Raw genomic sequence first — 27,539 nt, forward strand, 5'->3', positions numbered from 1 at the left:
TGTTATGCAAAATTAAATGGTTTGATTTTTGTCATGTATTGTAGTTTGTTTGTATGTTTTTTGTTATTGAATGCAAAAAATGTTAAAATACAGAAAGATTTTGATTAAAATGGTTTTGAAAACGATTGTGAGCTTAATCTTTAACATCTGTTAGCGTGTTAGCACATTCTGCTGAAATCATAAAAAATATAATTAATAAATCATTTAAACCTTATTAATAATCTGAAAAATGCAAAACCTAACAAAGTAATCTGAGTAAAGATGGGTTGACTGGGTTATTCATGCTCTCAGGAGCTTTTGAGAATTTATTTTATATTTAGTGTCACTTAAGTGTTTTGTTTTTTTTTTTTACCCCTTTTTTTTAAATGACTGTGAAGACTGTAATGTTACTCAAGGAAAAATAAACATGACATATTTATGGTTGTCACTGCCACCACTGACTTCATCTGGATTTAAGATGGATTGTACTGAAACCATGTACTGGTTGGATTTTGGCTGTAATCTACCTGGAATGTTGCTGATTTCTGACTGGATTCTGCTGGAAAATATGAATCAGTGGACATAACCCCAGGAAAATATGTACAGGATGCATGGTCACTTATACAACCAGTCAATTCAGATGGATTGACTGGATTATGGCTACATTCTTTGAGTTTTCATTGTAATCTGGCAGGATTGTGGCTGGAATCAGACACTAACTTTGTCCTATTGGATCAGAAATGTGACTATAAAACGCCACTCAACGCAACCACTCAATCTCAGCTCAGTCGCTGGATTCTTGTATGATGTATTCTAGATACAAAATTGCCTTAATGGACTTGATCCCATAACTATAAATAGAAGACTAATTTAGGGTCATTATTAGAATCAGTCGTGTTAGTATTTCACCAGGCTGGAGTGTAGATGTATTCAGACAGCAATTTTTTTTCTTAGTGGAGAGGAAATGTATGGAGCTCCAGAAAATAAATGCAAGATATTTTAAACATAACAATTACTGAGCTAAAAATGGAACCAGACTAGACTTTGGTAGGATTCCATCTGAATTCAAACTGGTCTCAGACTGGATTATGGACCTATTCTGGTTATTGATTTCTGATGCAATCTAGCTGGATTATTGCTGGATTGTACATTGATTTTGACTGACTTGTGGTGCATTTGAGTTGGATTGTAGCTGGAATCAGCCAGCGGCTTTGTCTTAGTGGAAATGGAATTTGCTCCTAGAAAAATAAAGGAAAGGATCATTTATGGTCATCATCGTTCTGGCTGCACCACAGAAGAACTTTTCCTTCACAAATGTCAGTTGTTTTGGTGGAACTTCATTTTATTTTAAGGAAATTACCTTTTTTGTAGAAGATTTATTTTAATGATAATGTATCTTGGACTTTAAAGAGCTGCATTTGAGCACAAAAACAAAATAAACGGGATTATCTGACAGGGCTTCATAATTTTTTTTTCAGTCATTTGTTAGTTAGGATTATTTTCTGTTTCTCTCAGCATGGTTGTGGTGGTTAATGTTGTTACCTAGGTCTGGATTTAACCTGTCGTCTCACATTTTCTTGGGTTTAACTCTATATTTTACCACTAAGTTTTAACCCTGTGCACTGTCTCCTTGCCCGACACAGCCTGTTTGTTTGATTTCCTTCTGACTGGCCCATCGCAACGTGGCTCTGACAGTCATCCACTCCAGCAGCTTAACAAATAGGATTAGAGCGAAGAGGAAAAAAATCTCCGGCAGTAGCAGCAAAGTCCCATCTGCTCACCTGAGAGGAAGCGGCCTGCAGACAGCACACACTTTAGGATCTCTTTTGTCTTCTCTTTTTCTGTTTCTTCTGCCATGAGAACTGGTGGATGGATGAGCGGGAAGTTGCTGATGAGCTGAGAACGTGGAAATAAGGAGCAGCGAGTCCAGGGTGGATCTTTCGGGGAGGTGGTTTTCTTTTTGAGAAATGGTTGGAAAGTGTGGGAAGCTGGTGCTGTGGGTGCTTGGGGCCATGCTGCTTTCATGCTGCTTGTACATGGAAACAGGTCTGTATGTTGATGTTATTAACAGTTATTTCTTTCCTTTTATTGATAAAATGCTCTGAATGATAGTGCTGCTTTACAAAGTAAAAGCACAGTGTCATCAGCAAAATATCACAGTAAAAGTCATGACCGATGTATCACATGCTTTGATTCTTTTAATAAAAATTTTCTAGTATGAGCTGAAGAATTGCATAACAGGGGAAAAACAGCACCATCAGTCAAGTGAAAGTTTGGAGTAGCACTAATTCTATTTACTTTGGTCAGATTATTGATCCTGACACATCGAATCTTCAGTAGTGTTTTCCTGCTGGAGCCATTTTAATCAGCGGCTCCTAATCTGGGGAGGTGTGGCCCTCAAATGGGCCGTCAAAGGAAGACCAGTGACACATTAAAAATGGGACGGATGGGATAGAGTTTAAGGAGGAATATACAATAGAATTATACCTCTGGTACTCAGTGTGGTAACTTACTATGTTACAATGAGGTCAAACTCAAACTGCAACAATAACCTTCAATAAAGTTTAAACCTGCTCCCTTAAAATCAACTAGTCAATCAACCAAAGGCTATTTGGCAAATATTTTGATTAGGTGATTATAATTTAAAGCACTGTTAGTTCCGGTCCTAACAGAAATAAAATAAAAAAATAAAAAACCTGACAAAAACAGACAGAACCTATAATTTGTTTTTAAATATGAAGTAACTTTAAGGTAACAGTCAGGTACCTGTAAAGCAGTACCATGTACTTTAGCTGTCCTTAATATTAAGTATAAAGCAGCACTAATATTAATTTAAACCACAGATGCCACCTTTGAGCTGGAGGTGGGTTTGGAGGAGAGTGGAGAATCTACAGGAGAGCCAATGGCAGCCTCTGATGAGTTGTTATACAGACGACACGGCGCTCTATCTCGAAGGAAGAGGGACGTCTTGTTTCCCAGCGGAGTCAAGCTTTGCTCTCAGGAGACGTTCGACCAAGCTATTGCGAACCACCTCAGCTACTTCCATCTCAGAGGTACATCTCTCCGCCCATCTGCACTTCTTTCGATTCACCTCCCTTAATTTTGATATTTGTGCCTGCAGGCGACAAGGTTTTCCCCTTCATCTTCTCTTCAAAGCTAGAGCGTTTTCACTTAGGCTCTGATCAAAGCATAAGCTTGAGCAGCAAGTCTGCTGTCACCTCTGTGGCAGAGGTCAGAGGTCATGCAACGCCAGATGCACTGTTTCTTAACAAGCCGATCAGCTCGTTCAGCCTTTTGGTTTCAGTTCTGTCAATTGTGTTGAGTTGCTGGGATTTTGAGCAGATTTAAAGCATGAGTCAAATCTCTACTTTAATCAAGTTTATCCCTCTATATCAATCAAAAAACATCTCTCTGTATTTAAGTCTAGCTATGGCTTACACCTTAACACAACAACACAGACATAAGCACTTAAAGAAACCACTGAGTAAAGCTCACATGGTTCCAAGGTGAACAATCAGCTTCAAACCTTTATTACAGTGAAAACATGTCTCTGTGTGTCCCAGTCTCTATTTGGGTCAAAAGAAACAGAACAATCATTAAAAAGTTCAGATTTTTTTTTAAATAGCAGCAAAATGAGCCAAAGCAAACTGGACCAACACATGAGCTAAATTAACTTTATTGCTGTTACAGCAAATGTTGGCAGGAGTCATGCAACAGGATTTAACACAATGCACTCAAATACACAAAGAACCACAAATACAACAGCTTCGTAATTCATCCGTCTCATAACCTGAACATATTAAAATAATACAATGATCAGTAATAATGGGGGAAAAAAGCCCAAAGTAAACACAACGGGGAAGGTTTCAGAAACAAGCACTGAATGCTTTTGGCATGAAAGGATTTCTTTCACATGCCTCATAATCTTACTGTTGATTTGATTGAATTCATGTAAACAGACTCATAAATGACATTTTGTACAGAACAAAAAATCTTTTTAATTAAATAGCAAATGAAACATCTGTGTTTCTTTTCTCTGATGCCAGAAACAAAAAAAAGTATTTCCTCGTTTATACTGATGCTATTTTCTGACCTTCATTGCTGGAATTTGTTCCTTGATTTAAATTTCTCTGATCACATACTGTCCCTGTGTCATGTGCATGATTATAACATTAAAATTAGTTATGCTTATGATTTCATCAATGCTTGGACGTGGTTTCTGCTGGCATGATGCTAACTAAAAACTAATCCCACACCAATAACTAACAACCCCTTAAACACATTCACACATTCAGTTTTCTTTCCTTTGGGGCGGTATTCTTGGTTCAAACTTTGTATAAAGCAACAGCAATGTGATATTGCTGAAGAAACAGACGTTATTACAGGGTTTCATCAATCACCTCAGCTCTGCTCAGATGAATTATTATGTTTTTTCCCTCAAAGTGCAGATGTGGTTGAAATTACATCTCATCAACCATCCATCATGTTTCTTTCCCTCCAGCTCTTTTTAGGCCTCGTTTCTTTTCCATTGCACTTTCTCTTCAGATTCATTGATTTCTTTGAGCACATTCACATTACTATGTAACTTACTACAACTACTATATGTCCACTGTAGCCCCAGGAGATTAGCATTAAGAAATGTGTTCAAAGTGACAAAAAGCAACAAATAGAAGCAGCACCGTGGCTTTTTTGTTGGTGGATGGATCTTGGCCTGAAGACAAAGGTGTTTTTAAAATGTACTTGCTTTAGATGTGGACCGGATTTATAATATGGAAATGTTGTACCCTCTCAAAAACACTTGAGTGGAGCACCACTTGGTTGAATAACAGAGCACTATCTAAAGAAGCCTCTAATCATATGGAATTACAGATATTTATATACATTTATAGTCTAATTTTAGTCTCTTTTTTGATTTCCATTGTTTTTGACCACCTTGGGTCTTTTTGCAGATTCCTCTGTGATAATTTCCCTTTCATCCCCCAAAAAAGTAAAGAAATCTGGGAAAATATCACAGCAGCTTATGGAAAACATTCACTTATTCTTATTATAAAGGGATTTTTAACTCACTCAAGAAAAGATGTATCCACTGTCCATATAAGTAAAAATAAAAGGCAGCTAGCCCTTCTGCAAGTATCAACACAGTAAATACATAATAATTCCTCTTCTCTTCAGACTTGAGGGTTGATATGATTTACCTGTTGAGTTTTCACATTTACATTACGTCAGATATAGGTTAAAAGTCCTATCAGTCAGAGCTTGCAGGGGTGCTATTAGTTGTTGAAGTAAAAAAATGGAGGCAGACAAAAAGCTGCTTGTTTGGGCAAGATTATGTCTAAAATAGTCATGTAGCTTTGTGAGGACCACAAACCTGACAAGTGACAGCCTTACAGACAACTTTTGTTTTTTAATGTGGACCCAACAGTAAATTTTACCTTTCAGGATCTTATTATCTTCAGTAATTGGTGTCTCTGTGTGTTTTAGTGTGTCAGGAGACAGTTTGGGAGGCCTTTAAGATCTTCTGGGATCGGCTGCCCGAGCGGGATGAGTACCAGGGCTGGGTGAGCCGCTGCATGGATGGCTCCATCAGTGTCATGGACATAGGCAGATTCTTCAGCCAATCAGAGGAGCATCGGAGTCTCATCAGGAGTGTAAGAACACCACTAAAGCTAATAATTGATCCATTAATTGATATCTTAAACAATAATAAAAATATTTATAAGTTGCAGCCCTGCTTTCAGATAGTGGTATTGGTGCAAAACGTTTTATTCTCCACTGTTCTCATCATTATACATTTACAAAAAGAAGATTGCTGTGGTTTTCCATTCTTCCCCATCCACGTTAAATTAAAATTAACAGGCTAAAGCAAACCATATTCGTGCTTCTTTGGGAAGTTGTAAATTTTGGTGATATTCTTTGCTGATTATGTGTTTTTCTGTATTTCAGAGAGTTGCTCTGGTTGCTGCAATGAACATGTAAGTTACCAGCAATTAGACAGTCAAATGTGTTATTGTGTAAACTGTACAAATATAAATTTAACAAATCACTAAGTGACGTGTCATGTCCATGGATATCTTAAAAAGTAAAAAACAGTAAATAATGTTGTCAGGTCAGACAGGACTATTTAACGATTTGAACTTTGAAAGCTTTCAAGCAACAAAATCTTAATCAACAACTTTGATAATACTGCTAATTATAAACAGTCTACATGTAATTCAGCAGCACAGTCACACAGTGGTTAGCACGGTTGCCTCACAGCAAAAAAGTCCTAAGTATAATTCAACCATTAGGGTCTTTCTGTGTGGACTTTGCATGTTCTCCCCATATTTGCGTCCATATTAGTCCGGCTTCCTCCCACAGCCCAAAGACATGCAGTTAGTGGGGTTAGGTTAATTGTTGAATCTAAATTACCCATAGGTGTGAATGTGAGTGAGAATGGTTGTCTGTCTCTATGTGTTGGCCCAGTGACAGACTGGCGACCTGTCCAGGGTGTACCCTGCCCCTCACCCTATGGTAGCTGGGATAGCTCCGCGCCACCCTGAATTGGATAAGTGGAAGAGAATGGATGGATACATGTAATTCTTAGTTTATTGCTTTCCTAGAACATTATTTTTAACTTAATAAGTCTGTGGTCTTTAAAATAAAATATCTCACTTCAATACAACACATTGTACAACGCTAGTTCAAAGCAAATTATGAGTTTATGCACTATGTATAGCCTAACAGTATTAAATTAAGTTTAATCAGTATTAAATCAATAAGATTTCTGAGGACCTGACACTGAGGTAAATGGTTTGTTAGACTTTTTGTACCAGCAGTGATTAGTTCAAAAACTAAAAGTGGTGGTTGTGTATTTACATCTATGTTGTGTTTGATCACCTGCTGCAGTGTGCCCATCAGCCCTACTCCATGCAGGTAGGCCTGCAGACACTGAACACCAACCACAGAGCTGGGCTGGAGTCAGACAGTGGAATTAGGAGACCTATTTTGCTAATTTAGTGCTCTATATTCTGACTCTGGGATTTCAGAACTTATTACTTATTATTTATAATTGCTGAATCTCTATGCAGCCCTTCAGAATCAGAATACTCTATAAATTTCTAAGGAAATTGCTCCAAATCAATAAGGAGGGTAAATGACTGAACTAAATTAAATAATGTATATATTACAAAGTGAAATCAGGTCCTAATATATATATACAAATATAAATATCGAGAATATTACAGAGATTAAACACATGTGACTGACATTGTACTCTAAACTGTTTCTTTAACACCCCCATCCCACCCTACCCCCTTTTCTGGAAGCCAGCTGAGGGGCAAACATCAGACTTTCTGAGCTGTGTGTGGTAAATAAATGCATGACATAGTTCAGACAGTTGAAAGAACAGTGGTTAACTCATTATTTAACACTATGTCTATGTTTACAGCATATATCTGACAGTGTTCGTTGGCATTAGCACTAAGATCAAAATGTATCAGAGTAGAAAATAAATAAAAAAAATGTCAACTTTAGTCTAATCTAGAGATTTTGAAGAGCTTTAATGACTCCATCCCAGAGACAGAAAACTGAGCTTTGTTGCTTTCTACTCTGGCAGGACGCTGGCCAGTTTTAGAGGTTGGAGAAGAGAAAGGGAAGTGCTCGCGTGCGTGGCTTGTTTATCATCTCTGCTTTCTTTGGCTTGCTGCATGTTTATTTATTTATTTTACAGTTGTGTGGTTTTTGTTAATAAAAATTCCTCAGTCCAGCTGCATGGGAATTGTTGCAGTTTAATAAATTTAAAGGGGAATGCCAACTATTTTAAGGATTCACAGATGTTTTGTGTACATTGACAATGAATGAGGCTCCAGGGTTTGTGGACCTGTAGGGTTTGGTAAATGTTGGACATAAATACGAGACTTTAAAATTGTTCTTCTCACTAAACTGGGAAACAAGAAGGACATAGAAACCTTAAAACAGATGATGTTCCCCTTTAGAAGTCACATTATCATGCTTTATATGTCTTTTGTAGCACATCAAATCTTTGTTTACTAGACAAAGTTAGACTTCACAGCACACCATCACAGAAGAGGACAAAAACAGAAGTATTAAAGCATTAGTATTAAAGAAGCTGGCACTGTCCTACTGGTTAAATGATGTTTCTCTCAGCTGAGTGCTAGAGGAGATAAATCACGTTTTTGCTAAATGCTTTGCTTTTTGTCTCTGTTTGTCTTGTAGCTCGGAGACACCGACCACTCAGACTGGAGATGCAGTGACCGAGATCTCACCAGGTAAATATTTTTGATATCAGGGAGTCTCCATTACCCTTTCAATGTTCTAATGAGCTTTTAATACAATAAGCAGTTATTCTTAAGATACTACTAGATGCTTTAGTTATTTTCCAGTGTATCAGAAATAATTCCCATCATGGTAATCAGTTCATCTGGCAATATTTGTCTTTTGAGCTCTGTGCTCTGGTCAGTATAAGCCAGTTATTCAAAACGTCCTTAACTTTGACCAATTTTTTTTTTAAGAACACAAAGTACATGAAGATATTTTTGGTAGTAACTTAGTAACTTGGCAGACAGAGCCTTTTACTCTGTTTGGTCAGAAAGCTCAGCTTTGTCCAGAAACACGTTTTGGACAAAAGCCAATCACGGCTCACTGTAGCCTCAACATGTGGCTACACGTGTACACAAGGTGGACCATTGCTGATTACTTGATTTATGCATCTCCAAAGATATATCTCAGCCAACTTGAAGGGTGTTATCATTATCTATTGTACCCTAATAAATTGTGGGTCAAGGAAGTTGATAAACCCACCAGGACACCAGGACTTTGGTTTAAAACTGATAAATTGAAAAAAAAATAAATACTGATTTGAGAAGCCCCTGTGCATGCCAAAAACTTCTAATTTAGGGATGTTTTGCCATCTTTGGCATAGCCCTAACAAATATTCATGAATGGGCTTTACAACTAGCTGAAGGAATCTATGGACTGGATGTGCATACAGATTAGTGCCTTACTGGTGACTCTTTTACGAGCCACTGAAAGTCTTTGTTGAAACCCCAATTGGTGGCACAAAGTGTCAGCAGCCGCAGTCACTCACCTTACAACCAAATCTGACTTATGTGAAGTAGGAGTGGGTGCAGGAGGCTGATTCCCGTGACACGCTCCACTCTCAGAATAGATCTGTAAGCCTATTTACGGGCAACTGTCTGGTCAATGGATGGAGACTGAGTAGAGGACTGGGAGCAGAAATGTGGACATGACAGAGTTACTGCAGGACAACTATCAGGGTTAGTGAAATCACAGCTACAGATGGTTCATTTTGACCTTGTTTTTGTTTCATGTCATCATCAGTATGATTTCTGTCAAAGTGCATCGGCTATGAGGTCTTCACATTGACATCCAATAGAAAGAAAACTGCAGAATGTTTTCATGACACTCTTGGTTCATGAAGTCGGTGACGTTCATGATAGTCCCCAGATCTCAATGAGATTCTCAACAGAACCCCTGCTGTCAGAAGTCATGAATTGCAGCCTTTTTTTAGCAGATCATTTTAAGGATTAGTTACTTGTTGGCAGACCTGGAAGTTATTTTATCCAGAGGGAAAACATGGCAGACTTCCAGTGGAACTTTAGGTCACAGGTTAGCATTGTTAAGTAACATTCTTCAGCTCTGCAGTCAATGTCAATTACAAGCAGGAACAAGGAGGCAAAGGACACACCTTGTTTTATGAAGCTGAAAACTGCAATAGCGAGGATAAACTGAGTATTTCTTAAAAACTGGTGCTCTTCTCTTCAGTTCTTTTAAACATTTTATACTTACCCTCATTGTTACAAAGAACCCATTTAGGATATCTGATAAGTTAAATATATATACAGAAATGTTTTGGTGTTGTTATTTGTTGTATTCGAGATTAGTGTATCAACAATAAGGTGAGCAAAATTTAAAAATTCTGCAGTAGAATTTGGTTGTAATGCTTAAAATGCTACCTTTTCTTTGTCCTCCTCCTTTAAGTTTTCTCTTCTTTTTTGCAACTATAGGAGAGAGTGACATCATCATTGGATCAGAGACAATCACAATCAAGCAAGACGATCTTACTGTAGATCTTGAGGTCACTTCTTGGGTTCCTCCGGTCTCTGTGACTAAAGGTCCACATCAAGAGTCTACGGCACACATTAACACTGAGGTTTTAAGTGTTGGGGGCCTGCTTGAGGATTCTGTGGAGGTGGCAACAGAGGCTGATTACGCTGTTACACATAAGCCTTTAAATTGGATCGATCAGGAAATTGGGGAAGACAAAACTATCCCTGAAATATCAGATAAGGAGGAGGCTGTAGTTGAAGATGACAAGATCATTGGGATCATCCCTGAAAATGTGATCATAGTTGACTCTGAGGTCATTCAGGAAGTTACCCCAAAAGGTGAGAAACCTCCATTAGAGGTTGTGGCCCATGAAGCACCCACAGAAGAAACTGTTGTGGTTCTTCAGAAGCCCACCACAGCATCAGAAACTATCACATTGGAGGAATTAGGGCAGAAGGTACATCCGAAGGTGACCTCTGAGGCTCCTTCAGAAGTCATGATACAGCACATCCCTAAGGCAACCACGGAAGATGCTGTTGAGACAGAAATTAAACGAATTCCAGAAAAATCTCTGGATATCCATGACAAAACGTTCACTGAGGATTTTGTAGAGAAACCCTCAGAGGATTTACAAGAGCCAATTGATGAAGCAATACCACTTCCAATTCCTGAAGAAGCTGAAGGCAAAATACATGCACCTCCAGTAGAACATCCTTCAAAGGCAGTTGTAGAGGTGAGCCAAGAAGTAACCAAAGTCATCACAGAAGCAACAGAAACTGTATTACTGATAACAGATGCAGAAGAAGAAGCTGAAATATTCAATAATGTGACTCCAAAACAAGGATCTGCCTCAAATGTAGAAACAGAAGTCCCCTCCCAGGCCTCAATTCTGACGACAACACATAAGATGGAAGTAACAGTTGTTGAATACACTCCAAAGGACAAACCAACACTAATGGCTGAGGTTACTTCTAAGCCTGTTCTAATATTAGAACATAACAAAGGTGAAAAATATAGTGTCACAGAGGAACCGCCAACAATACAGATAACTACATCCAAGGAACACAGCAAAGAAGAAATACCAGTGGTGTCAAAAGAGGAGGTAAAAGCAGAAGTCAAACAAGAAGAGGTTGTTCTGGTAGATAGGACTAAACAAATAACACAGACTGGTGTAGAAGGGCCAAAAGATACAGTTGCTGAAGAAGTTGCAGTTCAAACAGTAACAGCACCAGAAGCAGCAGCAAAAGAACTACACAAAAAAGCTGAAGAGGCGACAGTTATAATGGAGACTACATTAATAACCTCAGACGATGTCGCAACAGACACAACAGAAGAAGAAAGAGCTGAGGTAGTTGTAGAAATACCTTTTGAAGAGGAAAAACATGTAACACAGATAGAAGGGAAAATATCGGAAGCTACAGGAGAACCAGTTAAAGATGAAGATGATACAAGTGATGACTTTAGAGAAACTGTACAGGAGGAAGGAAGAAAGGAAGAAACTACAGAACAACCAAAACTTTTAGTGGAAACTTTACATGAACCTGAACCTCTCAAACCTGTGGAAGAAATTGTAGATATAGTAGAACCTTCAGAAATGACTACAAAGGATGTCAAACCCATAGAAGAAACAACAAAGGAGACTGAGCCCACAATAGAACCAGCAGAAGAAGTAGAACTTGTAGAAGTCATCAGAGAAGAGACTAAACCTCTGGAAGAATTGGCACAAGAACTGGAACCTGTTAAAGAAACCACAGAAAAGACAGAACTAATAGAAAAACCAGTGACAGAGGCCAAATCCGTAGAAGAGATTCATGAGAAGTCACCACAACCCAAGAGAGAACCGACAAGAAAAACAGAACTAAGTGAAGAAATGACAGTGAAACCTGAACTCAAAAATGACCCAGTTCAAGAAGCAGAAGGACCAGAACTCAAAGCAGTACCCACAGAAGAACCAAGAGAAGGCGAACTCATCAAAGATACTACAGAAAAAACACAACCCACAACAGAACCAGCCCAAATTGAATCTATAAAAGAAACTGGTGAAAAAAATGAACCAACAAGACAATCTATAGAACAATCAAAACCCAAAATAATAACGGAGGATGATAAACCTGATTTTGTTTTAACATCTGTCAATAAAACTCAAGAAGCAGCTGAAGGGGAAACATTTGAGGACAGAGAAGAAGCTGCCTCTGAGAGCTTAGATGAGGTAACGGAGAAAGAAGCTGGATTTGAAGATCCAGAAACAGATGAAACTTCACCAGAAGTTACAGAGACCCCTTCAGAATCTGATGAAGAAATCACTCCTGTGCTTGTTGTTGTTCCAGAAGACACAGAGACATCTGCACCTGAGATAACAGTGGAACCTCCAGGTGGATCTGAAGTGGGAAGTGAGGAAGAAATCTCAAAGGCTCCACTTGAAAAATCTCCAAAAGCTGTCACTGATGCCCAACCAGACACAATTTCAGAGGTAGAAACCCCTAAGGGGGTCACCCCAGAGTCTCCTAAAGAGCTTCCCAGTAAGGAAGATGGTGCCTCAGATGAGGGCAGTATCCCGGTAGCTTTAGAAGACCCTGATCAAGAATCAGCTGAGGGTGACTCCCCAACTGAAGAAGTGGATGAAATCTTAACAGAGACTCCACTAGAAGTGGCACCTGAGTCAGTTGATTCCATCACCCTAGAAACAGTTGTGGATTTCACTGAAGAGAGAACACAAAGTACTACACTGGGTGCCACTGAGGAGTCTACCCCTACTTCCTATTTGGAGGTTACGACCAAGTATGTGGTCGAATACAATAATGGTAACTTTCCCGATCTTACAGAGAGGGTTTATGACGTAAATGGCAACTTTTTTGGAAACAATGGCTTCAAGTTGGAGGATGAGGAGGAGAACTTGGTAAGAAGATATGTTTAATCAGATGACTTGAGGTAATCCCTTCATACATGACATTCCAGTACCAACCCCATATCCGTATGCCTACCTTCAAATTTAGATTGGCAATGAGATAGACACGTTACTTCTGCCCCCGAGGCCCCTGAAGGATGAGGTGGTAGAGTTGAGCATGAAACTGAAAGAGGAAACCTACAACGATGCGCTGAGAGACCCAAGCAGCTTTGAGTATCAGCAGCTGGCCAGACACTTCAAACGCAGGGTGAGTCAACTATATTTTCAATCTGCTCTATATATGAAGGGGTCTGTGCAGACATGCCATGTAATGTGCACTTTTTAAGATGCTTTACCACTATGAAATGTTGGGTTGGATATACATGACTTTCTGAGATATCAACATACCTGCTGTAGTCATTACCTGAACAGTGACTTGTATACAGCATTAAGAGTATACTCACGGGTATTTTTCTAAAGAATTTTATATGCTTGACTGCAAATTCTTTGCATTAGATAACAGCCAAAAATGTCAAATGAAAAAGAGTAGGAGAAGGAGTGTGATTCTTTTTTCATTCATATAAACCAAGAATATTAATGCAAATATTAATGACTCAACAAATCTGAAGAAGAACCTTAGAATCTGTGGTCAATCTTTCATGAAATCAGTGCAGCTATTTAATTGAGTTTATTTCAGTGAGTGAAATGGATTTGAAAACTCTTTTTAAGGCTTAATATTAGGTCTGGTGGTGCGGTGTTTTTTTGGAGTAGGAAGTGAAAATGTCAAAGTCAGAGTGGAGTCCCAAATTATTGGCAAATGCTAGCTAGTTTTCTCAGCAAGCTGACACAAATACTTGTACATTTGTGCTAATTAACATATAAATAAAATCCCAAAATTTCGCTCACCAAAAGAGACTTCTTGAATGGCCTATTAGTACAATTAAGCATAGAACAGCCATACTAGTACTCACACAATTACATTTAAAATGCTCCAAAAAGCTCAACAGCACAAACACAGTCTATCCTAGGGAATCGATTTGCTGACACGAAGCCTGGAAGACAGCTAGCAGCTACAGCTCCATATGTCATCATCTGTCTGCCAGTCTACGAGGTCATGCCTCTAATAATACAAACCTTGAGTCTTAATACAATTTAAACAGATGAGTTATAAAAATTATCCCCTGTATAGTTGTTATGAAGGGGGAAATTAGGGGTTTTTTTGTAACAGGCTTTTGTATCAGGTAAACATGTGTATTTCTGCTGTAAAGGTGGATATTCTAACACTGAATCACTGCTGGAGCCAGCCTCAAGTAGACATTAGAACAGGGGGGTGGGGGAACACCAGGCCTCAAGGACCGGTGTCCTGCAGGTTTTAGATGGGTCCTTGATCCAAAACACCTGATTTAAATGGCTAAATTACCTCCCCAACATGTCTTTAAGTTCTCCAGAGGCCTGGTAATAAACTAATCATTTGATTTAGGTGTGTTGACCCAGGGTAATATCTTAAATCTGCAGGACACTGTTCCTTGAGGCCTGGAGTTCCCCAGCCTTGCATTAGAGGAACTTCAATCTTTGTTACTTACTTGGTGTCGGTTTATCTAACCCTTTACACATGGGTCAAGTCACTGTACCTGGGGCTATAGGTGCCAGGAGACCTGTTTAATGTAACTGTAGTTTTTGTCTGTTGAACACAAAGTTGTTCAAAGCAAATGCAAACATATGAAAGTAGCAGTTTAGAGTCTAGGGGCCTAAAAAGAGGAGCATCTCCTTCTCAATGATTGTTGTTTGTACTCTGTGAGCTATTTTATGTTGGAAACAGCAGGGATTTTCTGGAAATGATTTTTATCTCAGAATGTTTTTAACTTTGTTCCTCCTTGTTTTGGTTCTGTGCTTCCTGCTGACACCTCTTCTTCCCTCCTTCCTTCTCTTTAACTACTTTCTCTGACGTCCACCATACTTACTCATCACCAAACTGACTTGCTTGTGGTTTCCCACAAACTGCAGACTCAGGAGTTTGGCTGTGTCTTTAAAGGCTTTTGCCTGTTTTTCACGCATTCGGATTCTTCACGCTTTTGAGCTCAGTTTCCTCCCCCCTGCCAGCAATCGGCTATACGAGCCGATGAGGCAGAAACAGAGCTGGAAAACTGCAGAGGACACACAGTACAGTATACGAGCAGTGAGTCACCACGAGCTGCTGGAAAAAAAGCTGCTTTGCCAGGAAAGCAGAGCGCTGGTGAGTTCCCGAACTGCCGGGAGGCTTTCAGGCTCCACTCCACGTTAGTGACGCGGGAAGGCAGTTTATGGTTTAAGTATCGGGGTCAGGCTTGTTAATGAGGGAGTATGAAATGGATAATAGAAACAGCAGGAGCTCTGCTGCAGCACAGAAACACACATGAAGAAGAAGAAGCACAGTGCAAATGCAAAATGCTGTTTTTTATCCAGATAAGCATGACTTTAACTGGGCATCAAGAAACCCAATGGCCAACCATTTATCAGTTTATGTCTTTCCATGATGGTTTTACAAAGTGGGAAGACTTCCAACTTGAAGAGCTAATACGTGTTTAAAAATGCACACAGTGGTCACTCTCTGAGAAGGCTGTATAAACCTCCAGCTTTATGAACATTAGCAGGTCTTCCGAGTACGTCTCACCATCAGCAGATCATTTTTCTTGATAATTTAAAGCAGAAAAAGGGCTGACATGAACAATACTCATATGGAAAAAGACTTACTTCCACTGTTACAACTTAAAGCCATATATTTATATAGTTAATTATTCACAGTGTATTAAATCTTTACAGATTGCAGTCTTAAGTAAAGGTCAATGTTTCTTTCTCTGACAGTTTGAGTCCACTCATCCTTCGTTGCAGCTTTTAGCTGCACACATTTCACAGCCAAAAGTAATTTAAAGAGATTATTTTCATCTCAACTATGAGACTGTCTGACAAATGAGAAGTCCACCTTCTCTCCAGAAATATTCATCAGTTCTTTAGCAGTTCCGAGCAAAACAACATCAGCTCTGCCTCTAATATCATGCCCTGACTGCTCAGTCCATAATACACTGAAGCCCATGGGTTAAGGCTCGTTCAACCAGGCAGTCAATCCTAAGCTACTAACCCTGGCCCGGGACTAGAGTAAGGTGCTTGGTAACTTTGTTCTAGGCAGAATAACTTGGTTTTTGCTGTTGTAGTTTATCATAGTGATATTCATAATCACTCTTAGTCTAGCCTCACACCTAGGACCAGTCTGCCTTGTGAAACTATAAACTTGGCTTTTGTGACCACTCGGATGATTTAAATCAAATCAAATCAAATCACTTTTATTGTCACATCACATGTGCAGGTACATTGGTACAGCACATGTGAGTGAAATTCTTGTGTGCGAGCTTCACAAGCAACAGAGTTGTGCAAAATACAATAATGTAAACAAGCAAAATACAAGAATGGCTAAATCTGAAACTAATAAATATATGTACAATATATAATAGTATATGCATTTCTGGATGTGTATACTAAATATTTTTCTACGTGTGTGTGTGTGTGTGTGTGTGTGTGTGTGTGTGTGTGTACACATATTTTACAAATTAAATAGAGTAAACAATAAATAAAATATATAAAAATATACAGAGTTGAGACATGTGCAAAACAGTGGCGTTACTGTACAGTGTGGAGTGCATAATGTTAAAGTTCCAGTAGTGAAGCTGAGGTGTCTATGACGTGTTCAGCAGTCTGATGGCCTGGTGGAAGAAGCTGTCTCTCAGTCTGCTGGTACGGGACCGGATGCTGCAGAACCTCCTTCCTGATGGAAGCAGTCTGAACAGTTTATGGCTGGGGTGACTGGAGTCCTTGATGATCCTCCCCGCTTTCCTCAGGCACCGCTTCCTGTAGATGTCTTGGAGGGAGGGAAGCTCACCTCCAATTATCCGTTCAGAGCACCGCACTACTCGCTGGAGAGCTTTGCAGTTGTAGGCGGTGCTGTTGCCATACCAGGTGGTGATGCATCCAGTGAGGATGCTCTCAATGGCACAGTGATAGAAGGTCCTGAGGATGCGGGGGCTCATGCCGAATCTTTTCAGTCTCCTGAGAAAGAAGAGGTGCTGCTGCGCCTTCTTCACTGTTTTGTTTGTGTGTACTGACCACGTAAGATCTTCAGCCAGGTGTACACCAAGGAACCGGAAGCTGCTCACTCTCTCCACAGCAGTGCCGTTGATGGTGATGGGGGTGTGTACTTCTCTGCACCTCCGGAAGTCCACTATCAACTCCTTTGTCTTTGCGACGTTGAGGGTGAGATGGTTGTCTTGACACCAGTGGGTCAGGGCGCTGACCTCCTCCCTGTAAGCTGTCTCATCACTGTTGGTGATAAGACCCACCACTGTAGTGGTGCTGATTTGGTGCTGAACACTTCCTGGATAAGGTGTTTCAGGCCTATTCTACTAGAAACAGAACCTGGATTAGACCTAGAGTGCACTGAGGTCAGTGTACATATAAGAAATCTCTGTGAGTTTCAGACTTTTCTAAATGCTCAGTTCCACACAATGTTTTTCTACCCTTGGTTTTGCACGACATCCTAAAAATGGATATCCCCTAATATAGTCATTTGAGAAACAGAAGCCTCACCCACTTGTTGTTCAACCAATAGAAAAAGCTGTGATCTCATAAAAGGGCTTTATTTTTACACATATATATATATGTTATAAGTTGCTAACTTGGCCTCACAAAAGTCTGGTTTGACTCTGATGTTAGAGGTTTTCACTCATGTTTTCTTCCTTTCTTCGACAAACAGATTGAAGACGCCTTTCATAGAGTGCCGGGCTTCAAGATGGTTTACATTGTGGAATTCAGGTACAATTCAGCTGGCATACAGTACAAAAAGAGCACCTATCAAGCCCTCATGTAAAATTAGTTTTGCTAAAGAAAAGATACAAATTTTAAAATAAGTCATTGACTATTGTTTTAGTTATATTATGTTGTGTTTTCCCTGTTTTTTTCAGACCCCAGAAGGATCTGGAGCGGTAAGTTGGACAAACGTTAGTTTTTCTATTATCCCCTGATTTTATAGATTTGCTACCTGATACAGACAATACAGTAAAGTAACTTCTCAAAGCTCGTGTGGAGATAAGCTACCCTGTAGATTATGAGTCCAAATGTCATGCTTTCCACGTCATCATGTCTTCACAACCCCTGTGACCTACCCTTTGAAGTAAATAACGGCTCTGCTGTAGCTCTGCTCTACTTGCCGCTTAATGTCTTTACCAACAGTCACCTCTTAAGTGGGATAAGTCGTTGGGTAGCTTCAGGCCACCTGTAGACCCTGTAGTGTTACCGTTAAAGGTTTATGACAGGCTCACTGTTATTCTGTCCGGGAAACCCCACCTCAGGTTAGTCTGTCTTTGTGAGCCCCTAAAGCTACCTGAACTCTGAGAGCTGCAGGAGGAAAACAGTCAGGCTGTAAAATCATCAGATTATAGATGTTTGCATGTCAGCTGTGATTTAAAGAAACAAACTGCTGAAACAACATTATCAGACATCAGTAAAAAGTTACTCTTTTCACTAAATATAGCCTTATAACTTGTAGGTTTTATTAAGAACTGCAGTGGATATAATTTCCTCAGATGTTAGTGATAATCTCATAACAATTTGCCAGTATTTATCTTAATTGACATTGTGATAATTTATGGATAATAAAGCAACATCTTTTTAACATTTCCAGATAATGTCTTGATCACTGTTAGTCAAGTTACTTGAAAATAGTAATTAGTTACCAATTAGTGATTACTTCTTCAAGGAGGTAATCCCGTTACTTTACTGATTACTTATTTTAAAAGGTAATTAGTTACTTTATTACTTTATAAAAACATTATACACAACCTGAATACAGACATTTCAGCCCAATTCATTTTTTCTGCATAATCTATCATATAAAATTGAATCAAATGAAAGTCTCTTTTTAAAAATTATTTTAACAGTTTTAATCTTTTAACTTTATGCACATTGCATCAAGCAAAAAATTAGTTATATGCAACTTGAAGAAATTTGTTTAACATTTAAACCTATTTTCTGCATATTTCAGCATATAAAATAAAATATTTTTTTGTGTTTACACTTACTCTTTCAAATAGATCCAAGTAAAACACAGCAAAAAATAAATAAAATCAAAGATTCAGCGGCATTGGGTTAGTGTAGAAAAGACATCTTGATGTCAAGATAATTTCCCAATGTTGCCTGATAATTCCCTACCAAACTAACCTGATGAGATTCAGGTTCCTGTAGTATCGTGAAACAAGCTGACCAGTCCTGTTTTCGTCCTCTTAGGGGTTTGGTGGTCCTTGTGCACTATGCCATCACTCTGGAGGTGGATGGGAGTGGGATTGCCAACGACACGTTGGATTTCATCTCTCTGCAGAACAACCTTGTGGAGAAGAACTACCCTGGTTCCGCTGAGCAGCCCACTGTTGTCTACACCATCACTGACTTCCGCAACTACATCACTGAGGCTCTGCACAAAGACAACTTCATGACCAACAATAGCCTGGAGACACAGGGTGACCCACTGCTGTTGGAGAATGGTACCATACCCGACACTTTACCTCAAGTGTTTTAATATTATTATTGAGAAATAAATAATAAGGTTTTAACAACTCAAATAAAACCAAAAACTATGTAAAGCTCAGTTCAAAACAAAACTGAGTGCAAATCCATTTTACTCTTATTCACGATAACAAATAAATATATTCCATCAGACAGATCTTCAACTCTAACTGATCCTGTTTCTTTCTGCAGCAGAGAACTTGTTGCCTCCTGTGAAACCAACAAGTCAACCATTTGACACCTTTGACAACATGGTGAGTCGAACTTAAACATACTTAAAATTATCGGTACATGTTCTATATATGTTCATTTCCTTAAAGTATCGACCATCTTATAAAGTACAAGCATCCAGCTGTATTACTGTTGATAAAAAATTTAAGTAAACATGAGATGAGTGTGCATTTATACTGTTCTGCTAACTCTCTCACATGGAGAATATGGCAAATCATAGTTCTTGGAAACTAGTAAAATATATACAATTTTATGTTGATGACACTCTTTAAATGATTTCTGTTTCAAGGACAATGTCCTCGCTGCAGAGAAGCCTCCCGATGCACCGACGCATGAGGCGGATGACAATGATGTTTTCTCAAAGAAGGAGGACTTCCTGTTCGATCCTTTCAGCCAGTGGAAAGCTCCACAGCTTGACAGGACAAGCGAGAATGATGTCTTTTTGCTTGATGAGAGTACAGCGTCTCCACTGAACCCTGAATTTCCACAGAAGACCTTCGATCTGGAGACTCGAAACAGTAAATTCTTAGTTACTGTACAGAAAAGTGAATTTTAAATTGAAGTATAGTGTGAACACACTTGTTTATCTTATAATTGTTCAATAGCTTGGTCAAAAATTCTAAGGCTTGAATTGAACACTATCTAAATTCTTGAAGGTGATTCTGAATTCTGCAGATTGGAGTTTGTTGTTTATATTTTAGATTTACAAAGAGCAAGAAAATGCTGGTTTAATAGTCAAAGGGATGATTTTGAAAAAATCAGGAAAAATTGACCAGTGCACAGGTATATAGGTATATATATATATATATATATATATATATATATATATATATATATATATATAAAAAACACCCAGCACGCCCCTGCGGGCGGTTTATCCTTCAAGCTCGGGTCCTCTACCAGAGGCCTGGGAGCTTGAGGGTCCTGCGCAGTATCTTAGCTGTTCCCAGGACTGCGCTCTTCTGGACAGAGATCTCCGATGTTATTCCCGGGATCTGCTGGAGCCACTCGCCTAGCTTGGGAGTCGCCGCACCTAGTGCTCCGATTACCACGGGGACCACCGTTACCTTCACCCTCCACATCCTCTCGAGCTCTTCTCTGAGCCCTTGGTATTTCTCCAGCTTCTCGTGTTCCTTCTTCCTGATATTGCTGTCATTCGGAACCGCTACATCGATCACTACGGCTGTCTTCTTCTGTTTGTCTACCACCACTATGTCCGGTTGGTTAGCCACCACCATTTTGTCCGTCTGTATCTGGAAGTCCCACAGGATCTTAGCTCGGTCATTCTCCACCACCCTTGGGGGCATCTCCCATTTTGTCCTCGGGACTTCTAGGTTATACTCGGCACAGATGTTCCTGTACACTATGCCGGCCACTTGGTTATGGCGTTCCATGTATGCCTTGCCTGCTAGCATCTTGCACCCTGCTGTTATGTGCTGGATTGTCTCTGGGGCATCTTTACACAGCCTGCACCTGGGGTCTTGCCTGGTGTGATAGACCCCAGCCTCTATGGATCTTGTACTCAGAGCTTGTTCTTGTGCTGCCATGATTAGTGCCTCTGTGCTGTCTTTCAGTCCAGCTTTGTCCAGCCACTGGTAGGATTTCTGGATATCAGCCACCTCCTCTATCTGCCGGTGGTACATACCGTGCAGGGGCCTGTCCTTCCATGATGGTTCCTCGTCTCCCTCCTCTTTCTTGGGTTTCTGCTGCCTGAGGTATTCACTGAGCACTCGGTCAGTTGGGGCCATCTTCCCAATGTATTCTTGGATGTTCCTTGTCTCATCCTGGACTGTGGTGCTGACACTCACCAGTCCCCGGCCCCCTTCCTTCCGCTTAGCGTACAGCCTCAGGGTGCTGGACTTGGGGTGAAACCCTCCATGCATGGTCAGGAGCTTTCTTGTCTTTATGTCAGTGGCTTCTATCTCCTCCTTTGGCCAGCCTATTACCCCAGCAGGGTACCTGATCACGGGCAGGGCGTATGTGTTGATGGCCCGGATCTTGTTCTTACCATTCAGCTGACTCCTCAGGACTTGCCTGACCCTCTGCAGGTACTTGGTGGTTGCAGCCTTTCTAGCGGCCTCTTCAAGGTTCCCATTTGCCTGCGGGATCCCCAGGTACTTGTAACTGTCCTCTATGTCTGCAATGTTGCCTTCTGGTAGTTCAATCCCCTCAGTTCTGACTACCTTCCCTCTCTTTGTTACCATCCGACTACACTTCTCCAGTCCGAACGACATTCCAATGTCATTGCTGTATAGCCTGGTAGTGTGGATCAGTGAATCGATGTCTCGTTCACTCTTGGCATACAGCTTGATGTCATCCATGTACAGGAGGTGGCTGACAACTGCTCCGTTCCGTAGTCGGTATCCGTAGCCAGTCTTGTTAATGATCTCACTGAGGGGGTTCAGGCCTATGCAGAACAGCAGTGGGGACAGAGCATCTCCTTGGTAGATCCCGCACTTGATGGTAACTTGTGCTATGGGCTTGGAGTTGGCCTCTAGTGTTGTACGCCACATCCCCATTGAGTTCCTGATGAAGGCTCTTAGGGTCCCATTGATCTTGTACAATTCTAGGCATTCCAGTATCCAGCTGTGGGGCATTGAGTCATAGGCCTTCTTGTAATCAATCCAGGCAGTGCACAGGTTGGTCAGTCTGGTCTTGCAGTCTCGGCTGATTGTTCTGTCTACCAGTAGCTGGTGTTTTGCACCTCTGGTATTCTTGCCAATTCCTTTCTATATATATATATATATATATATATATATATATATATATATATATATATATATATATATATATATATAAAATATTAGATATTTTATATATATACAAGAATATATAATAATATATAATAAACCTGTTCTGTTCTTGATTTTCTCGTTTCTACAGGTGATGGAAAAATTGAAGATGAGGGATTCCTCTTGAGTAATTCTCCCCCTGCCAGTGACAAAGCCAACCGAGAGAATGATGCTGTCAGTCCTGAAATTTCCTCTGCAGCCAGACAACCCCCTCCTGTAAACCAGCAGACAATACCTGGGCTCACTCAGAATGATGGTTCTGGCTCTGGGTCCTCTGGAGACGACCAGGAAACTGATCTTTGGATTTGGCAGACTTCAGTGACATTCAGTGACAATGAAGGTGGAAGCCTGGACATGCTCCCACCGCCTGACCTGGAGGAGACTGAAGAGGAGGACATTGATTTAGGCGAGGTTGCTGTTGAACCATTAACTACTAAGAAATCTGTTTTGGTTGACATGGGAGTAGAATTTATTTTAAAAGCAACAGCAGCTCCTGTTTTTGAAGAAGCATCGTCAGAAGGACATTTTGAAAAACCTTTTCTGGATGAGGTCCTGGTGACTCCGCACATAAGCACTGATCCCCGATACTCAACCACAACTCATGCACCTGTTTTTTCTCCCAAAGAAACTCTGGCTGTCGAGTTTTCTGTACAAACAGTGGAAGCGTCTGGCATGTATGATGACTACTCCTTGACTGAGCCTCAAACCCCTGTGGGAGTAGTTACAGATTCTCCTGAACCTGGGGCTTGGACTCAGGAGGAAGCTGTTTTTACTGGACCATCGGATTTAGCTATTGGGCTTCATAAAACCACTGAAGAGGTGGAAGTGCCTAGTGAAACAACAATAGAGCTTTCAATGGTTACAACTGAATCTAAATATGCAGAAAATGGACCTGAGAATGTAGATGTTCAAGTTACAGTTATATCTGGACCACCTAAAGTACCTGATAGGGACAGCCCTGCTACCCCACACACAATCACGGGCAGTGATTTCAGCTTTGATGCCATCACTGATGCACCATCAATAGTTGAAGTTCTTACAGAAAAACCTGAACTGCTACTGGCAGGAATAAAAGCCCAAGATCAGGTTGAAATTTTGGAAGAACAGCATATCGGGACAACAACAACAGCACCAGCAAATAAAGTACAAGATGAGGGCCTGATTGTGGATGAGGTGATGATCGCCATTACAACAACTACTACTCCAGTCCCAACTTCATCAGTAAGGCCAGATCACCACAGTAGCATTGCACTCTCACCAGAGAAGGACTCGCCATTCACTCGAGTGTCAGATTCAGTGCCAGATGATGATGATCTGATTCATCATGAGCAACTAAACCATGAAGAGCTTACTGTATCCTCAATAAGCACACAGTCTCCAGATGGTCTAACCCATCTGGTTCACAATGAACCAGCAGTGTTTCACCATGAACACACAAGGTATAAAGATATTACTAACACTTCAGTAATCACACCACCTTCAGATGCTCCTCAATCAAAACCAGCAGTGATTTATCATGAACACCATAAAAATCTTCCTGAAGCTCCATCAAGCACTCCTCCTCCATATGGTCCTCAGTCAAAACCAGTAGTAGCTCACCATGAGCACACAAAGCATACAGATCTTAATGAAGCACCAGTAAGCACAGAACCTGTAGATGGTCCTCAGTCAAAACCAACAGTTGTTTACCATGAACACCATGAAGAGCTTCCTGAAGCTCCAAGAAGCACTCCATCTTCAAGTAGTCCTCAGTCAAAACCAGCAGTGGTTCACCTTGATTATCGAAACCATGAAGATCTTCCTGAACCTCCAGTAAGCACTCCTTCTCCAGATGGTCCTCAGTCAAAACCGGCAGTGATTCGTCATCAGGACCATGAAGATGCTCCTGAAGCTCCAGTGAGGGCTCCGTCTTTAGATGGTCGTCAGTCGAAACCAGCAGTGGTTTACCATGATTATCGAAACCATGAAGATCTTCCTGAACCTCCAGTAAGCACTCCTCCTCCAGATGGTCCTCAGTCAAAACCAGCAGTGATTCATTATGAGCACCATGAAGATGTTCCTGAAGCTCCAGTGAGGGCTCCGCCTTCAGATGGTCCTAAGTCAAAACCGGCAGTGATTCCTCATCAGGACCATGCAGATGTTCCTGAAGCTCCAGTGAGGGCTCCGTCTTTAGATGGTCGTCAGTCGAAACCGGCAGTGATTCCTCATCAGGACCATGCAGATGTTCCTGAAGCTCCAGTGAGGGCTCCGCCTTCAGATGGTCCTAAGTCAAAACCGGCAGTGATTCCTCATCAGGACCATGCAGATGTTCCTGAAGCTCCAGTGAGGGCTCCGTCTTTAGATGGTCGTCAGTCGAAACCAGCAGTGGTTTACCATGATTATCGAAACCATGAAGATCTTCCTGAACCTCCAGTAAGCACTCCTTCTCCAGATGGTCCTCAGTCAAAACTAGCAGTGATTCATTATGAGCACCATGAAGATGTTCCTGAAGCTCCAGTGAGGGCTCCGCCTTCAGATGGTCCTAAGTCAAAACCGGCAGTGATTCCTCATCAGGACCATGCAGATGTTCCTGAAGCTCCAGTGAGGGCTCCGTCTTTAGATGGTCGTCAGTCGAAACCAGCAGTGGTTCACCATGAGCATCGAACCCATGAAGATCTTAATGAAGCTTCAAAAAACACACCACTTCCAAAGGTTCCTCAGTCAAAACCAGCTGTGGTTTTCAGTGAGGACACAAGACATGAAGATCTTAGTGAAACCCCAGTACACACTCTATTTTCAGATCCACAGTCAAAACCAGCAGTCGTTGTTCCTTCCTCTGTGCAGAAAGTTGATGACCACGTTCCTGTGACTGAACTCCAACCTTTTGAACATGGTGTCTCTGATGTGCCCAGCATCGCTGTCAGCTTTGATGTCTTCCAGTATGGCGGGGTGTCGATTGAAGGGGAAAGCAGTGGCTTCTCCAGTGGAGCTCAGGCCTCTGATTTAGATGCCATTGCATTGCCAACCCGACCTGGCAGGGCGTTAACAATTTTCTTCAGCTTGAGGGTGACCAATATGGTGTTCTCAATGGACCTGTTCAACAAGAGCTCCCCGGAATACAAGGCTCTGGAGCAGCGTTTCCTCCAGCTGGTGAGGATTCAAAGAATCATGACTCAGTGAATAGGAACCTTCCAGATTCATATGCCATGCTACTAACACATCTTTATCTTCACCTCATAGCTGGTCCCATACCTGGAGTCAAACCTGAACAACTTCCAGAACCTGGAGATCCTTAACTTTAGAAATGGCAGCATTGTGGTAAACAGTAGGATGAGGTTTGGTAAACCAGTACACAGAGGAGTCACCAATGTTGTCTATTTAATCTTGGAAGACTTTGCCAACACTGCCTATCAGACCATGAACCTCGCAATTGACAAGTACTCACTTGATGTTGAGTCAGGTAGGATTCAATTCAAATCAGTTCACCCAACAATTAGATGACCCCCCACCCCCCCCCCCCCCCCCCCCCCCCCACCAACATGAGTGAGCACTTTGGGATAGTGGGTTCCTTCCTGTTACAAGGGAACAGGAAGGGACCTTTGGGAGAACCAGGCTCGTGCAGAATTACATCTAATGCTTTAATGAAGATGCTAATTTTGCCAGTTGTGGGTCTCTAAAACTGACACTGAGGTGTTATCTTTATTCTGAAAATATTCAGTTTACATTCATTAACAATAACTGTTTCATAAGTTGAAAATGTTTTTCTCTAAAACTACAGACCCTTGAATTTTAATACAGTTACTAAAATTATGAGATCAGCATCTTGAATGTATCTATCAGTGTCTTCCAGTTTTAGCATATTTCAATTATGATCACAGTGGGCTTCACGAAAAACAACATCCCTAAACTGATTAGGTGTTAGGGACAAACCAGGACACATTTGTCTTCTATATGTGGCGACTTAACCACAATGTACAGAATTAATTAAAAATTTTATCCAGTTGATTCATGGTTTTATGCATCTAAGGCTTGAATTTCAGGGTAAACAGAAACGATCCCTTCAATACCTATATGAATAAATAAATACCTTCAAAATCTGAACACATAAATTTATTTTCCAGTCATGTACTGATAGTTTTTCTTTTTCCAGTAAGTTATTTTTAATGTAGAATAAAGTGGAATACAGTCAGATGTGTTTATTGCTGTAGAGAAATGAAATCAAAGCTACTGTTTACTTGTGCACTTATTGCCATGATGCTCCTCAGACTGTTAAATCCTAAATTTGTATGTGCAGTGTCTGAGCAGCTCTGACAGGCTTCAGCTGTCAGAACTGCGATCTAATACCCGAGATAATCTGTCTGGCAGAAACGTGATCAGTAGCAGCACACACTGACTCACCCTGATGGGACATCATCATGGCCGCTGCTTAGAGCTGCTCCTTTGAGCCTAAACTGGTTTTTATAGTTGCAGTAACTGCAGGTCTTTAAGTGTAGACAGTGAGGATTCTTATCTGGGTTTTGAAAGGAGTGTAAAGACGTATGTGTTAAATGAAGCTCGTAAACAGGTGTAGGAGGGAGAAAAGGAAGGAGAAATCATTTTACTTGTTAAATTCAGATTAACACTGTGGTTCACTTTTAATTCTTTAGGTCTGTATACTATGTTGCTAAAATAACTGTCCCGTTTTCCTGAAAAGTATTATTTTTGTTTTTATGTAATTAGCACCAGGACATTTTTGCAGAATCATAACATTCAACGAGAATATAAAATGTCTCTAATCCTATGAGGAAGACAGTAGTTTGACAGGTCCAAAACTAAGAAAGTGGTGTAAGTTTAAAATAGTGGAATTTGGCAAAAAACAACAACTCTGAGTGGAACAATCACTTAACACATCATTAACAATTTGCCACCAAGAGGTCCAAAAAGAAAGTTTTTTGTTGCTGTAATAGTGTTTCAAGACTTACATGTAACCCAATCTGCCAGTCCAGTGACATACATGTTTGCATTTCAGCAGAGTTTAGGAT

The 27,539-nt window shown here is 40.5% G+C and overlaps 1 protein-coding gene across 1 annotated transcript in view; it reads left to right on the top strand.

The window, feature by feature from the left end:
* Positions 1–1,946: 1,946 nt before the first annotated feature.
* The window catches only part of LOC308393704 (uncharacterized protein), a gene marked incomplete at its 5' end in the record, with an annotated part of 33,244 nt that continues 7,651 nt past the window's right edge, over positions 1,947–27,539 (top strand). Inside the window, 14 exons of the mRNA XM_080877662.1 lie at positions 1,947–2,025; positions 2,823–3,032; positions 5,461–5,627; positions 5,923–5,951; positions 8,194–8,246; positions 10,005–12,943; positions 13,041–13,199; positions 17,712–17,770; positions 17,920–17,940; positions 19,241–19,494; positions 19,709–19,770; positions 20,037–20,265; positions 22,631–25,668; positions 25,759–25,978. Coding sequence (XP_080733788.1) covers positions 1,947–2,025; positions 2,823–3,032; positions 5,461–5,627; positions 5,923–5,951; positions 8,194–8,246; positions 10,005–12,943; positions 13,041–13,199; positions 17,712–17,770; positions 17,920–17,940; positions 19,241–19,494; positions 19,709–19,770; positions 20,037–20,265; positions 22,631–25,668; positions 25,759–25,978 — 7,519 coding nt within the window. The remainder of the gene's footprint in view (positions 2,026–2,822; positions 3,033–5,460; positions 5,628–5,922; positions 5,952–8,193; positions 8,247–10,004; positions 12,944–13,040; positions 13,200–17,711; positions 17,771–17,919; positions 17,941–19,240; positions 19,495–19,708; positions 19,771–20,036; positions 20,266–22,630; positions 25,669–25,758; positions 25,979–27,539) is intronic.

Source organism: Rhamphochromis sp. 'chilingali' (assembly GCF_963969265.1).
Source record: "Rhamphochromis sp. 'chilingali' genome assembly, chromosome: 3".
Classification (NCBI taxonomy): domain Eukaryota; kingdom Metazoa; phylum Chordata; class Actinopteri; order Cichliformes; family Cichlidae; genus Rhamphochromis; species Rhamphochromis sp. 'chilingali'.